Genomic DNA, 16,187 nt, shown 5'->3' with positions numbered 1-16,187 from the left:
GCACTAACCAGGACAGAATTTGACTGCCTGTGCCTCAGTTTACCCACCTATATAAACAGGACGATAATGATTTTTCTCCCTCAGAAGGTTGTTAAGAAGGGTAGGTAATTAGGGCCTATAAAATGCTTTGACGACCGCTAGTGAAACGCTGTGTACGATAAGCACCAAGGATCTGCTTCTTGCCCTAAATTCTGGTTCAGGGTTGTGACGCTGCCAGAGGTTCCACCCCAGAGGTGGATGAGGCAATCCCCCACTCTGGTTTGTGTGTCACTCTTAAGATCTCAGGGTCCCTCAGGATGAAAAGTGCCTGCGGCGCGTGCGAAGGCTACTCATACTGGCTGTTCCGATGGGAAAGGCTCCAGACTTTTATTACAGTCCTGATGCTCCGGCTGACTCTCCCTTCCATCAAGTCTGTCCTGAGTAATTATAGGCCCGTCAGCCTGACATCAATCCCAGGCAAGATAATGTCGCGCTTGATTGGGGACTCGGTTAATAAAGAATTAAAGGAGGATAATGCAATTAATGCAAATCAGCATGGGTTTGTGGAAAATAGATCCTCTCAAACTAACTTAATATCTTTTTTTGATGAGATTATAAATTTGATTGATAGAGGTAACAGTGTTGGCGTAATACATGTAGACTTCTGTAAGGTGTTTGATTTGGTCCCACTCGATATTTTGATTAAAAAACTAGAACAATATAACATTAACATGGCACAGGTTAAATGGATTAAAAACTGGGTAACTGGTATTACTCAAAATGAAACCATCAATGGAGAATCATCAAGTGGGTCTGTTTCTAGGGGGGGTCCCACAGGGATCAGATCCGGGCCTTAGGTTATTGAACATTTTTATAGGGACCTGGAAGAAACCATCAAATCATCACTGATCAAGTTTGCAGATGCCACAAAAATTGGGAGAGTGGTAAATATTGAAGAAGACAGGACACAGAATCACAGCGATCTGGATTGCTTGGTAACCTGGGGGCAAATAATCAAATGTAGGTAGCTAGGAACAAAGAATGTAGGCCACACTTTCAGGATGGGCGGGGACTCTATTCTGGGAAGAACTGACTGAAAAAGATTTGGGGTTCGTGGTGGATAATCAGCCGGATGTGAGCTCCCCATGTGACTCTGTGGCCGAAAGAGCTAACGTGATCCTGGGAGATGTAAATGGGGCAATCTTGTTTATTGGGCACTGGTGCGACTGATGCTAGACTCCTGTGTGCAGTTCAGGTGCCCGCAGTTCAAGAGGATCTTGATACATTGGAGAGGGTTCAGAGAAGAGCCACAAGAATGATTCAGAGCATTAGAAAACATGCGTTATTGTGGAACAATTAACAAGGGCCGTGGGGGATTCTCCATCGCTGACAATTTTTTAAAGCAAGATGGGCTGTTTCTCTCGCGGCCCTGCTCTAGGAATTATTTTGGGGCAGGTCTTTGGCCCGTGTTACGCAGGAGGTCAGACTGGCTGATCCCAGTGCTCCCTTCTGGCCTTGGAATATCGGAATCTCTGAATTGCTCCTGCTACAGCGGGGCTAGGGAATGCTGCCGGTACTTGGCCCGAGCCTGGTTTCTCACCCCACACTTCCAGCACTGGGAGTTTTCGCCAGCTGGGGAACCACACGGCCGGTCTGCGAGTTGCTGGCAGAGAAGGGCAGCTCTGGCCATCTCAGTCCCTGTCTCCTGCCCCAGCTTTTTTTTTAAATTCGTGCACAACTGCCAAAGTCCCTGCTTCCCCAATGCATGTGACCTCCTCCTCCCAGCACAGCTCAGAACACTCGCTGTCCTATCCCAACGATCCCACTTCTGCCACCATCTTCAGTCCCTCCCACTGGACCCCTTCCTCTCTTTGCATCAGACTTAGCTCCTGTGTGGCACACCAGGCCTGCCATAACCTTCAGCCTCCCATTTAAAGCCAAACATTCCTCGCTCAGTCAAATCAAAGCCAGTTCCCTCCAGGGGAAGGCTGTGCCATGGTCCATCCTGAGGGCTTGTTTCCTTCGATTGCAGTGTTCAGCCCTTCACCGCTTTGGCTTTAGAGATGGCGAATAAATGGCAAGAATATTTTTCAGAGGGCAAAGTGTCTTTTCTCTTCTCATCCTCCAGGACGGCAGATCAACTTCATCGCTGGGCAGAGACCGAGGCCCGTGCTATCCAAAGTGGTTAGTGATCCTGGGGACTTCAGATTGGGGGCACCTTTAAAAGGGGTCTGATTTTCAGGGTGCTAGGTGTTCAGCCCTCTCTTAAAGTCTGGCCCCTTTGAGAGGTCTCCTGTGGGGCCCCGGTACATTGAAGACTTTTCACCCCCTAAAAATAATTAGAAACCTCCTATCAACACGAGACCCTCCCCTGCACGCACTTTTAGGATAAGAACAAACACAGAGGTTAGGCTCGTCTCCTGCAAGGCGCTCAGATACTGCGGTGATGAGCGTGGGACAAGAATCTGGACAGAACAGAGTAGAAGCCCGCAGACTCACTAGTAACTTTGGAAAACGTAGGCCCAGCCACGGGCAATTGCAGACTGGGAGTTAGGAGCAGAGGGTTAGAATGGAGTTTGCTCTGCAGCCCTTACCGGAGCTAGCGGCCAGCAGGTCCCCCTCTAATCCTGGTTCCAGGCCTGTTTTCCCCAAGCTGGGGCTCAGATGTTCCTCCTGGAACGCCGGCTTCCTGCTGGACAGGAGCTTGGGCTATCCCTGCACAGCCTCTGGGAATTATAGCGGGATGCTAGGAATAGAATTACACCTGGGACGTTCCTGACTCTTGAGAATGAAGAACGCTCCAGCCTTCTCTTTGTCCGCAGGCCAGCTAGGGAGGCTGGATTAATGGGCTTTTCTCCGCACTAGGCTGCGAAGCATCGGCATGTTCCTCAGCCGCTGTTTTCGAGAGGAAGGCCCAGTGGTTAGGGCCCTAGTGTAGCGGATGAGGGGTCAATTCCCTGCTCTGCTACAGCTCTTTTGTGTGATGCTGGCCAAGTCACTCGGTCTCCCTATGCCTACCTTCCCTATCTGCAAAATGGGGGTAATGTCCCTGCCTCGCCTCACCGGCGGTGAGGAGTAAAGACGGTGTTGAGTTTTGAGCTCTGTTTAGGAAAAGTGCTACAGAAGAGCTGGCTATTAGTATCTGAAGACGCTGCAACTGTATTGTGCAGATAACCTTAGTACTTAAACAACACCGCAAACTGAGCTTAACACACTAGATAGGTAGGATATAAATTAGCAAATTCTCACCCTGATGATAAACAGACTAGCAGACTCTTAAGGCATGGGTTGCCTTGGCTTTCCCAGGTTTTCACACCCAGGCTAAAAATCCCTCTAGCCTGGGACCATCATTTCCCACAGTTCAGTCCTTGCCCCTCAGGTGTTTCCAGGTTTGTTGTTGTTGGGAGAGTGAGGTCCCCCTATAATGTCATTTTCCCCCTTTTATATCTTCTCCGCACTTGCTGGAAAGCTCTTTTGCTGTGAGCTGGGTCAGACAGTTCCCATTGTGCAGTGCTCTCTCTGAGAGGTTCCTATTGTACACGGTTCCTGGGGTAATCCTGGTGCTTGTGTGCATTTCCTCAATAAGCCATTCACATTGTTTGGCCTTTTTACTGTCATACCTGAAAGGCTACTTGTGGGTGTTTTCAACCTCACGACATGTTTCAACAACACCTACATAGCCAAACTTCATAACTTCACACACGACGATCGCACATACAATCCAATGAGATATGAACGTCTAGCAGATCAAGACTTTTAGAATGACACCTCACCAGGCATACTGTGTATAAGGCAGATCCTAATTACATGACAGTGGTGAATATTGGGGTGCCAGGGTGTCAAAGCACTTCGGCATTTCTGGCACTTTTACCCGAAGTCTCAGTCTTCCTATCCAAAAGCAGCATGTAAAGGGATCGGTCTGCCCACCACGGAGATGTCACCCCTTACGGAAGTTCATTTGCCAATTCTGCACAGCAGCTTCTTTCGCCACACGGTGGCTTCCTCCAGCACGGCTGTCCTAGCAATTGATTTCCTTTTTCTTTTTCTCCCTTTGTCTCCAGGATACCTTTCCAAGCCAGTGGGTTTGGGGGGGGGGAGTGGAGCCTGGACTCCCATTAATGCCATGGCTGCTTGACACTCAGGAAGGACATACCACCACCTCCCTGCCCCCGAAGTGCCGGACGTAATAACCTGAACATTGACTCTGAGAACAGGCTCGATATTAATATTGACTGTGTAGGCTGAATCCACCTGGATGCTATCTGATGGCTGCTGCCGCTGCCTGGATTTAATCGGAAAAGCTCATTGTCTCCTGTCTAAAAATAAGTGATGGCACTTCGGATGTGGGAGGTAACCCACTCCATTTTTCAAAGGGACAGCCCCAGCCTGTCTCGCTGGCTAGCTGGAGGGTCACAAATGGGAGGAATGTAATATCTAGGCTGGGTCAATCCACCAGCTAGATATGCCATGGTTTCAAAGCTGGGGGACCTATAAATGAACATCTCATCTATCCCGCCTCAAGGGATCCTGCTTAAGACAGAGAGGCAGAGCCCTGGGATAAAACATCCTCCCCACAAGGGAGCTGAAGCCCTGGTCCACAGGGAAGTTATCTCAATGTCAAGGGATTTACAGCCATTTCTTTCTCCTTGAGGCACGCTGGAATGCAGCCATCTCTGGGGTGGAACGTGCGTGCTGTGTAACAGCACTACAGAACAGAGTAGGACTAGAAGCGAAGAAGAAGAGGGGCAAATCCAATTGAAAGTATAAAGGGAGATTTTAGGGAAGTGCATTTTAGTCAAGACACCGGGGCTAACACTTTGTTTCTTATCAAAAGTGCCAGCGGCTCTTCAATGAATATAACCCGCCAGGACCTCGCTTTTACCTGGGGACTGACAGAGGGCACCTCCAGCAGCACAAAAGGAGTCACGCACCATTTAAAAGGATACTTCCCAATTCCGCTATGCGTCACTGGGCTCTTCGCGTTCATCTTTAATCTGATACAAACTTTCCTGTGTAAAATGGATCTGAAGCGGGCAGGCGATTTCGAGAATTTGCACCGCACACCCGGCTGGATAACACTCCAGGCTTTGAGCTTTGTTCTTGACCCCGAGAGCCTCCAGTTGGGACCCTGGGCTCTGCTGGATGAGAGGGGCCTGTGAATTTCAAAGCCGCTCCATTCACTGGACATCAGCTCTTCCTTGCTGGAGAAGTGGGATATTTATGTAACGCAGTGCCCCTGGGACACCGTGCAGAGCAAGGACTGAACCCTGGATCAGTCCTACAGGCTCTAGTGCAGTGGCCCTCAAACTTTTATACTGGTGACCCCTTTCACACAGCAAGCCTCTGCGTGCGACCCCCCCTTATCCATTAAACACACTTTTTAATATATTTAACACCATTATAAATGCTGGAAGCAAAGCGGGGTTTGGGGTGGAGGCTGACAGCTCGCGACCTCCCGTGTAATAACCTTGTGACCCCCTGAGGGGTCCTGACCCCCAGTTTGAGACCCCCTGCTCTAGTGCTTGGACTAAAAGGGCCCGCTCTGGTTAGCGCAGAGGTGGCAATAGAAACGTAATGCTCCATGTGGCCACTAGAGGAGGACAGAGAGCTGCACTGTGGATGCATGAGTCACAGGATCTGTCTACACTGCAATGAAAAACCTGCGGCTGGCCCGTGCCAAGTGACTTGGGCTTGCAGGGCTTGGGCTAAGGAGTTGTTTCACTGCAGTCTAGACTTCTGGGCTCCTGCTGGAGCCCGGGCTCTAGGACCTGCAAGGGAGAGGGTCCCAATCCGGAACGTCTACACAGCAGTTAAACATCCCCTTAACCCAAGCCCAAGTCGGCTGGCGCAGGCCAGCCGCGGGAGCCTAACTGCAGTGTAGACAGACCCACGTTGACTTCAAAACTAAATAAAACCCTAAACAACCCTACCTAGTGCGCGCTATCTGGTCTCACGGCATGACCTCCCTGCAGTGTAAATCCACTGGCTGCAGCGGAGTTACTAACTCCTCTTTTACGCCCTCCGATGCGACATCAGGATCAGGCCCTGCTGCCAGCAAGAAGTCAGGGCTCCCACAGCCGCCCCTGTTCGGTTTTATAAAGTCCCCTGTGCAACGCAGTCTCTGGCACTGTCTCCCTCATGGAGTTTAAGGCTGGAAGGGAGCACAGATCAGCTGGTCTGATCCCCAGGATATCATAGGCCTACCAGCCCCACCCTGCACCCACGCACACCAAGCCCAACCTCTTCACTCTGGGCAGACCATTCCCGGGTAGGACACTTCCCAGCCCGGTCAAGGCCGGCGTGCATCTCCGATTTTGTGCATTACTTTTCCAGTTCCTCCCAAGCCTCAGATAAGAATGTGGCCTTGACCACGCGCTTTGTGGGCCGGTCTCCTCCCTGCTGGAGAGAAAGGCGGCGGCTGAGAGATAAGCTGTCAGCACGTGTTAGCACGAAGCAGCTGGCAGGAGAGCCCTGGTGGTGACTGCTGCTAAGAGGTGTGTGAACGGTGGACGCAGAGACACGGTGTGTGTGTGACCACCCCCGACCCGCCAGTGACCTAACAGCGAAATCCTCATTCATCAGGATTAACACCGAGCGTTGCTCCATTTCCAAAGGGCTCCAGAGCCATTAACTAATTAATTAACATCCAAGTCCAAGCATTTTCCTGCTTCGGACAAGATCTGAGCAGTGCGGCAGGAAGGCCTGCAACAGCTTCAGAGCAGAAAGATGGATGGGCAGCTGCCTAATTAGCAATGGGCGGTGGAGCTTGGGTTTCCCCCTCTCAGCGGGGCTGAAATTGGAGAGCGAGCCACTAAGCTTTATTAAGCAAACTATTCCGTGCGTTTCAGAACAAAGACATGCCAGGCAGCTGCGTTAGTGTCTGTGTTCTCAGCAGTGCCTCGGGGGGTGTCAGTGACAAGCGCTGGGAGACACAGGGCAGTTTAATAGAATCATAGAAGATTAGAGTTGGAAGAGACCTCAGGAGGTCATCTAGTCCAACCCCCTGCTCAAAGCAGGACCAATCCCCAACTAAATCATCCCAGCCAGGGCTTTGTCAAGCCGGGCCTTAAAAACCTCTATGGATGGAGATTCCACCACCTCCCTAGGGAACCCATTCCAGTGCTTCACCACCCTCCTAGTGAAATAGTTTTTCCTAATATCCAACTTAGACCTCCCCCACCGCAACTTGAGACCATTACTCCTTGTTCTGTCATCTGCCACCACTGAGAACAGCCAAGCTCCATCCTCTTTGGAACCCCCCTTCAGGTAGTTGAAGGCTGTTATCAAATCCCCCCTCACTCTTCTCTTCTCCAGACTAAATAATCCTAGTTCCCTCAGCCTCTCCTCGTAAATCATGTGCCCCAGCCCGCTAATCATTTTCATTGCCCTCCGCTGGACTGTCTCCAATTTGTCCACATCCCTTCTGTAGTGGGGGGACCAAAACTGGACTTAATACTCCAGATGAGACCTTTTCACAGCTGGAAGTTCCCTGCAAAGAGTTTGGTCCCTTCGCCTCCGCCCCATCAGCTCACTTTTCGCGTGCACGTGCCCAGGCAGCGATGGCCGAGGCGTGTTTAATTGTGAAGTAGCTTTCGGGAGCCACCGCAATTCATTTTCAGGGGGAAGCAGTGATGACCATCAAAGGGATCCTGTACTGAGGCCGGCTGGACACGTACAGAGCCAGGGGTGCTCACTAGTTCCCAGCCAGGCTAATGCAGTCCGCTGGACTGTTTCCAATTTGTCCACATCCCTTCTGTGGTGCGGGGGACCAAAACTGGACGCAATACTCCAGATGAGGCCTTTTCACCACTGGAAGTTCCCTGGATCCGCCGCGCTGCCTTCGCACAGCAAGGATTTTCAGCAGGCAGGCAGACCTGCAAGGCGGCGCCTGCCGGGGTGACTCCCAGCTGCCAAGCTGACGGCCGGGTGACTTTCTTCCACGGCCCCAGAAGCACAACAGCTGCCCTGAGCTTTGCAAGTCAGCGGGGGCCCTGGCTGAGAGAGCCCCCGAGAACAAGCAGGGCGAAGGGCCTGCCGGGGCTGCTGCTGGATTAGATTTCAGTCGGTCATTCCTTGGCGTAGTCAAGGGAGGAAGTGATCTATAGAGCGATATATATAGGGTTAATTGAGCAGAGTGGGGCAGTAGCACCGCTACAGTTCAGGAACTGGCTGTTTGCCCGCTAAGTGCCCTAAAATCCACGTTTTTGCATGCTCAGCTTGTCCCCAAATTTCCCAGGCTTCATTAGGGGCCAGGGTAGTCTTGGTGATACAAATTTGAGGCCATTTGGCCAAGGGGTTCCCAAGATACAGTGCCCTAAAAAAAACAGGACGGTAAACGTTTCCAGTCCTTATCATTAATTTTTGCTCACAACAGGGTTCAAGCTTGTTCAGTGATTCCCGCCCACCCCCCAATGACCCCAACTTGGCATCACCCCATGGGGTTTGATCTCACTCTTTGCCATTTCAGCAATATTTCACAATCAGCTTTTATAGAAGATCTGGGTTGGAAGGGACCTCAGGAGGTCATCTAGTCCAACCCCCTGCTCAAAGCAGGACCAATCCCCAGACAGATTTTTGCCAGATCCCTAAACGGTCTCCTTAAGGATTGCACTCACAACCCTGGGTTTAGCAGGCCAATGCTCAAACCTCTGAGCTATCCCTCCCTTTATCTAAGCTGGGCCCACAAACTCCAGCGGCCTAAGCCACAGTCTTATGGTTACGGCATGGTGTGAGCAGAGGTACGGTCGTCCGGCTGTTAGCTGTGCCTTTCCGAACCACCGCATGGGTAGGGTTAATGGCTGCCAGGGGCGTGGCTAATAGGGTCCTGAGGTCCAGATCAGTGCATAGACCCAGTCCTGTGTTTCTGGTTAAACCTGTAGCTTAATGCATGGCTCTTGGTGTGCTGAGACAATGCAATAACCCATACAGCGCAAGGCTGGCAGCGGCAGGGGGAAGGCAGGGCATAGCTCCTAACTTCAGTTCATACCTTTGAGGGCCTGGGCCTGAAGGCCTGTGGGTCTCCGTGAGGCTAGCCCTGGCCTCCGGGGCGCTCGGTGGGTGGGGCAGAAGGAAGCCGGGTGAACATTTTAATCTTAGTAGTTGCATCCGCCCCTGCCCCCCATCCCAGGTGTACTCCAGAGGAGAGCTTGTTGCCATATGACATCACTGATACCTCTGGCCCTGAATACTATGGAGCTATCTAGACGAAGGACAGTAGGTAGACTAGACTAGACTAGACTAGTGGCGAATGGTTTATGGACTCTCTCCTGGCCCCTACCTAGGTCTGCTGTCCTTGCTGTTAAGCCCCATTTAGCTCTCCAGCTGCCCCCCCTTTTCCTATGCACACCACCGTGCCTCTCCCTCCACAGGTTCCTCCTGGTAAAAGAGGTGACTCCCATGCCCACAACTGAGTTGCCTGGTCCCGTTCAGCTCCCCTGCTCCCATGGGTGCAGATATTTGTGTCTCCCTGGCTCCCCACTCGCTTCATTTACACCTATGGAAAGGCAGCGCAAAATATCAGATCACCTGGGTCGTGCCGGCAGGGGTGTGTCCCACCAATAGGTTCCAAAGGGGACCCAAGATGGGAGAACCAAGCCCCGTCTCGCTCTGGTCCACATGCCGCTCTCACTTGCTCTAGATTTACAGAGAATCATAGAAGCATTCCACCCCTTCCAGGACAGCAGAATCCTTTACTCCAAGTCCCCAACAACATCAAAACAAAAGCGTCTTCAGCTCCACAGGGCTCAGCCTTCAGCCCTCTTCCTTTACAGGAGGGTTCCCAGCTGCAGCAGCCCGTCTCACAGTCTGAAGTCGGACTCCTGGGCTCCAGTCATCCCAACCCTCCAGATCAGGGGCACCCTCCTCCCAGTGACCCCTGGCAGGCCTCAGCCGGTTCCAAGCATGGGCCCAGATTCTAGTCCCAGTCCTCCTTCTTCTCCCCAGCCAGCCTTCAGTTGCTGGACTTTCCTCTGAAATGCACCACCCCGGACATGCGTATCAGGGCTGGGCTAAATGAACAGGGCTGACCGGTCCCAGGCCTCCTGGCGCCTAAAGGGGCAGGCTGCCCTGTTACAGATTATACAGTGTTATATGTTGTTCTCTCTGCTTCTGTTTTTATCTCTTCCCCTCCCCCACCCGGGGTCGGTCTTGTCTCTTTAGATTGTAAACTCTTTGGGGGCACTGGCTGTCTTTTTGTTCTGTTTGTACCGCACCTAGCGCAATGGGAGCCTGACTAGAACTGCTAGGCTCTATGATACTACCAATACAAAGTAATACTGCTAATTATAATAATACAGCCCTGACGACAGTATTTTGTAAGTTTCCTGGGCTGTGGATGTCTTTCTTGGCTAGAGCCAGTCAACGTTCTTTGACCAAAGCATTCTCCCAACATAGCACAGCAAACCACCTTTTTCGTGGGCAAATGTCAATTTCAATTTCTCCCATGGGAAAATTCTAAATGGAAACATTTCATTTCATATTGATGTTTTGAAACATCGCTGTTTGGAAAATATCCAAACCACCGATGTTTTGGAAGTGAAATGTTTTGCTTTGAGTGACGATGTCAAAAATGATATGCTCGGACACTGCAGATCTGGAAGTGTTTGGGGCTTTTTGCGCGGCAACACAATGTCAACATTTTTTGGTCCCGTTTCAGGACAAAAACAAGCGTTGAAATACAGGGCTCCCATGGGATGGGAATTCCATTTTCTGAACATCTCTGGTCGTAACATATCCCCTTTTCAGCTCAACCATGCAGCTTTAGTCCTCTAACAAGCACGGGATGTGCAAATATAATTAGTTAGCTGAGAGTTTGCAACTGGGACCACTGTGGTTCTTGCCTGGGACAAGACCTGAGTTCTGCTACTGTCTCACTCAGTGGTTGTGGGCACCTCAGTTTACCCATCCATAGAATTGGATAATGATACTCACCCTTCATTTAGCACTTTGAGCTCTACAATGTAAAGGGAGAAGTTTTGCTGGACTATCTGGGTGAGGTTCTTTGGCGGTGTTTTGCAGGAGCTCGGATGAGACAGGGGGAGGGGTAGCTCAGTGCTTTGAGCATTGGGTTGTGAGTTCAATCCTTGAGGGGGTCATTTAGGGATCTGGGGCAAAAATTTGTCAGGGACAGTACTTGGTCCTACTGTGAAGGCAGGGGCCTGGACTCGATGACCTTTCAAGGTCCCTTCCAGCTCTATGAGATAGGTATATCTCCATATATAGATCACATTGGTTCCTTCTGCCAGAGAATCGATGAACTTCTTGCCTCATTGAAGTCAACGGGAGTTCTACCATTGACTTCAATGAAGCCACGATTTCACCCAGAGCATTAGCTATGAACACAAGCAGACTGGGGAAGGACTGTACATGAAAAAGAAAGACAAACCTACCCTCTAGGAGTAGGCACTGTACGAAGGGAGCTGTTCTCTGTGTGCGCTTGTGAGAATGACGCAGAGCCCAGATTTAGGGAGATTGACTCGGAAAAAGACACAAGCCAAAAATGAATAGTGCTTCAACTTTATGTGCGTCAGCTACTTTTCAGGTGAGTTCCTCAGAACATGACTGCCTAGAGAGGAGTCTAATATTGCAGCATAAGGAAAATGGCCCTTCTGAGTGAATTTCTTCATCACTCAGTCTCCTCTCCAGTCGCTGTCACGCCAACGAACCTGTCGATTAACTGAAAACTGCTCTGCTTCTTGCAGCAGCTCCCCTTCCCAGCCTGTTTGTAGCTTAATTTCTGTTATTTTCACTGGCTCTGGCTTTTTCCTAGTCCAAAAATCAATAAGTACATGAATGAAAGCAGAATTCTGATTCTAAGGGAACGGAGCCAGCCCCTAAATCCAGGGCAACCTTTCACTGCACAGAAATAAGCTTCCAAGGGGGATTGAGTCACGGTTTATCGAAGGTCTTTTTAGTGTGGTCCCCATCTTTTGCATCATTTCAAAGAGAGAGACTCAAATTGGCCTACACGCTCAGAGCGTAATGTTCAGGTGAACTAGAGCATATGTTTTAGGAGGACATCCAGCTTTGATGTAAAGGCTTCAAAAGATGGAGAATCCACCTTGTCCTGGTCTCAATGGTTAATTGTCCTCACTGTTAGGAATTTGGGCCTTGCTTTGAGTCTAGATTTGCCGAGTGTCAGCTTCCAACCACTGGATCTCATTATTCCTTTGTCTGGTAGATTAAATCTTTCCCTAGACGCGGTGAAAAAAATGCAGGTGATGCATAACTCCACGTCTATTCACTCAAGACTAGCCACTCAAGAGAGGCTTTTAGGACACAAACCTTCCAATGGATCTGTGTAAACATATGAGGGACTCTACACAGGGTTTCTGATTTTCCCATGGGCTTCTCAGATTGTATTTCTGTACAGCCATCTGATAGCAATGGAACAACTACTTTCAGCACTGATTGCACTATTATCTCGTTCGCTGGAGACATGAAATGATCCAGGTGATTAGTTCACACACACACACACACACACACACACACACACACACACACACACACACACACGTACTTTTCCCTCAGGCTTTTGAGCAGAGGTGTCTCAGTTTTGAATTTCATTATTACTATTATTAGAGCCGGGCAAAAGATTTGCAGCAAAAGGTTTCTTCCCCCCCTCCCTTCCCATCAAAACATGTCAATTTTGTGGCTGGTAAAACAATTTGGAAATTGCAGTAATTGTATGAAATGTCAACATTTCCTGACAAAATGTCACATGAACATTTTCGGGTTTTTTAATCACTTGTAGGATAAGGGTGACCTTTTTGCAGCAAATTTTCACATCTCTCTCTGGATTTTTTACTGCCATCCATCATCATAGTATTGGCGCAAAATTGATAGCAATAGCGAAGTCCCTAGGGATTTCATGGCTTCTCTGGCAGTTCTCTCTTTTTGGAGCAAAAACTCCGCTTGGAGGAGGGGTTTAATTTTCTAGGTTGACTTCTTTCAGGCTGGGTTGCATGGTTGTGATTGGTCGTGTAAATCATGTGACATTGGTTCTGGTTCTCTGACTGGTTGAACTCACTTGGGTTCTGTGAGTTCAACCAGAGTTAGCAGAAACCATACTGGCTCATTGGCTCAGGGGCCCCTGGTTGAGCCACTCAGAACATCTCTGTTCCACTCTGTTGCCACGTAGGAGGGACTCTTAGTTCTCCCAAGCCCTGCAAAGACTGACCAGGATTTGAGCAACACTGAGGCCATGCCTGGTTTGCCCCTGAAGACACTGGAGAACAGTCCATCTACTCTACATAGACAAAGGACGGTAGGAAGCCACCAGCCTGTGCCCAGAGAGGCCCCACCTGGGAGGAACTGATTGGAGGTGCTGGGAGGAAAGTATTGGTGTGGGAAGGGAGCTATGGGGCATGGTGTGATCCATCAGAGGTGAGTACACTGTATGTTAGTTCAGATAACCATCTAAACCAGGACTCTAGTGAGGGAGATTTAGGCCAGATATTAGGAAAAACTTTCTAACTATGGAACGGGCTTCCAAGGGAGGTTTTGAAATCCCGCCTTTGGAAGTTTTAAAGAACAGCTTGGACAAACATCTGTCAAGGATGCTCTAGTTTGCAGTGTTGTTGTAGTCATGTTGGTCCCAGGATATGACAGAGACAAGGTAGGAGAGGTTGGACCAACTTCTGTTGGTGGAAGGGACTAGCTTCCAAGCTACGCAGAGCTCTTCCTCAGGTCTGGGGAAGGAAGCAAAGTGTATGATGGTCTAGGGATGGGCGAGATTTACTTGATCCTGCCTCAGAGCAGAGGCGGGACTTGATGACTTCTCGAGGTCCCTTCCAGCCCTACAGTTCCATGACTCTATGTGGTGCGTTGACATGTAAATTTATTATGGTGAGTCTGGTGTATTACTGATTATTTTACACACACATTATATACTAGGAGATCTCGAACCCACAGGCTGCTCAATTACTTCCGTTCTCATCCCTCTACCCCACTTTGTGAACTGATCATAATTTCTCAAATCGTTCGGGATGGAATTCTCCAGAACTGGTCTCTGCCCAAGGGTGAGTTAAGCTTTGAAAGAATGATGGGGGAAAGGTTCAGCTATTTCTGCGATCAAAGACAGTGGAAATGTAGAGGACCATTTAAATTCTAACTCGAAACAGGCAATATTTCCCATTATTTTTGTTAAAAAAACCACCACGGAATTTAGCTACAAAACACTCTGTTAATGCAATAGAGTGGTTGCCCAATTAAAAATCAGAAACTCAGGTCATTCAAGACAGAAACTTCCAACAGCTTATTAACACTTATGAACAATTATTAGCAAATGTTGGCACTTTCGACTCCTAGTTTTGCTGCTTAAAATGAGCATCTAAATACTTCTTACTGTTCCTGTTGTACAACGTATAACCTAACACGCAGACACACAGCGTGCAAACTGCCACTGTGCTAAAAGGGATGATAGAACTTGAACCTCTGCATTTGCTGACTGTCATTTGAAGGATGCAGCTTTTACTGTGCCGTTAACGCAGCGTTTTGCATAGAGCTGGTCAAACACATTTCTGTCAATACATTTTTTGTCAAGAAAAAATCTGGCATTTTTCAACCCACATGTCCGGTTTTGTGAAAAACGTTCAGATGCTCATCGAAAAACAATCCTCCCCCCTCCCCATTAGGCAACGGAAGAACGTTTGGTTTGTAAGTGTTTGGTTTCTCAATGAAACCCTGAACATTTTCATGGGAGAAAAAGAAATGTCATTTCCTGAGCAGCTGGAATGTTGCATTTTCTGCGCCTCCGAAAAATGAAAGGCGGCTACTGCTTTATTCAGAGCAATTGTTTTTAAAGTATATTCCTTTGAAAAGAATGTTTATTTCGAAACGCAGGTGGGGAGGGCATGACATGTATTTGCCATGCCTGCTTCATCCCAGCCAAGACAGAGGGGGACCTTCCTCTCCTGCAGTTTAAGGAAACCGATGAGCAGATGGTTTTACTAGGAAATGAAGCAAGAGAGGTGCGGAGCATCATGCCAGAGGATTTGCTTGGAGGAAAGATAGGCTGACACTCTCTCACTGCTGGCTCACTCTCTACGACACCAGAGCATGTCCTTTAAGCCCATCTCCTTGTGGGTGCCCAGCTCGCAATACTGAGATTGGGTTTTCTAATCTGCGTAAAAGGAAAGCCATGCAGAAACTACCTCCATGTAGCTCCTCCACTTCTCTCTGCTTCCTGGCTGGAAGTTCATCTGGTATGTGCACCGATGTCTCTTTTCAGGGCACTTCTATTTATAAACAAAAATACAGCCACTCTCCCCAAACTACAGTGTCACCCAGCAGAATTCCCAGCACGGCTTTTCACTTTCCCCTTCACTCCACAATCCAGGGATAAGACATCCCAAGGGGGCCCTATCTCTGGGGCGGGGGACAGGGCTGACAAACCCAGCAGGAGAACTGGAGAAACTCTTACCTGAAGGAAGATATGAGGACATGCCCACAGCACCATCCTGGGGCTTTTAATTCCTCCCTGGCCCAGCTGTCCCAGGCATGCTCCCTTCTGCGGGTTGGGAGCAAGGCGCTGGGCTGTTTTCAGATGCTCTTGTCAAGGAGAAGGAGTTGGGAGGAAGCCAAGGTCTCTCAGCCTGCGAAGCGAGGTCTCTGGGAGCAGGCGCTGTCCCTCTGCTCCAGCCCGTGTCCTCCTTTTATAATCTCGCTCCGCTCCGGCTCCTGGATCGCCACCTTCCAGCTCCCCTGTTCGGATGGGGCTGGGTTACATCTCTCCTCGCCATCCTCCCACCAGCTTCTCTCCTCCTCCTCCACAGCCCTCCCCCCTCGCCTTCCTACTCCCCCGCCCTTTGCAACAGTTACTTCCAACCTGCCCAGCCCAGGGGAGGACCCGATTCTCTGCAGCCGGCTGCCTGGGGAGCCCGCCCGGGCCAGCGGCTCCCTAAGCCCTCGCCAGTCCCTGCTCCTGCAGGAACGGATCAGCCGGCGGATGCCAGCAGCGAGGCTGGTGATGCAGAGGCTGAGCCCGGCGCATCGGCTGCAGGGGGGAGACTGAGGCCGGGGGAGGAGGCAGGATCCTGGGTATTTTTAACTCACTCCTGCAGCGCTGCAGGCGCGGAGCCGGTGGGACGCCCGGCGCGGCCGGACATGGCAAGGCATGGACCGTGCGCCCCGGGGAGAGGAGCCCGGCTGGAGCGCACCAGGCGGGCTGGGGCGCAGGGCGCACGGCGGAGCAGGGGGGGCAGCTGGCT

At 50.2% G+C, this 16,187-nt stretch overlaps 1 protein-coding gene across 1 annotated transcript in view; it reads right to left on the bottom strand.

The window, feature by feature from the left end:
- CRHR1 (corticotropin releasing hormone receptor 1) overlaps positions 1-15,702 on the bottom strand; it is a 99,446-nt gene extending 83,744 nt beyond the window's left edge. Inside the window, exon 1 of the mRNA XM_054014455.1 lies at positions 15,401-15,702. Coding sequence (XP_053870430.1) covers positions 15,401-15,436 — 36 coding nt within the window. The 5' untranslated portion in view covers positions 15,437-15,702. The remainder of the gene's footprint in view (positions 1-15,400) is intronic.
- Positions 15,703-16,187: the final 485 nt, after the last annotated feature.

Source organism: Malaclemys terrapin, chromosome 25, assembly GCF_027887155.1.
Source record: "Malaclemys terrapin pileata isolate rMalTer1 chromosome 25, rMalTer1.hap1, whole genome shotgun sequence".
In the NCBI taxonomy this organism is placed as follows: Eukaryota; Metazoa; Chordata; order Testudines; family Emydidae; genus Malaclemys; species Malaclemys terrapin.
This window is presented reverse-complemented; position numbering and strand designations above follow the sequence as displayed.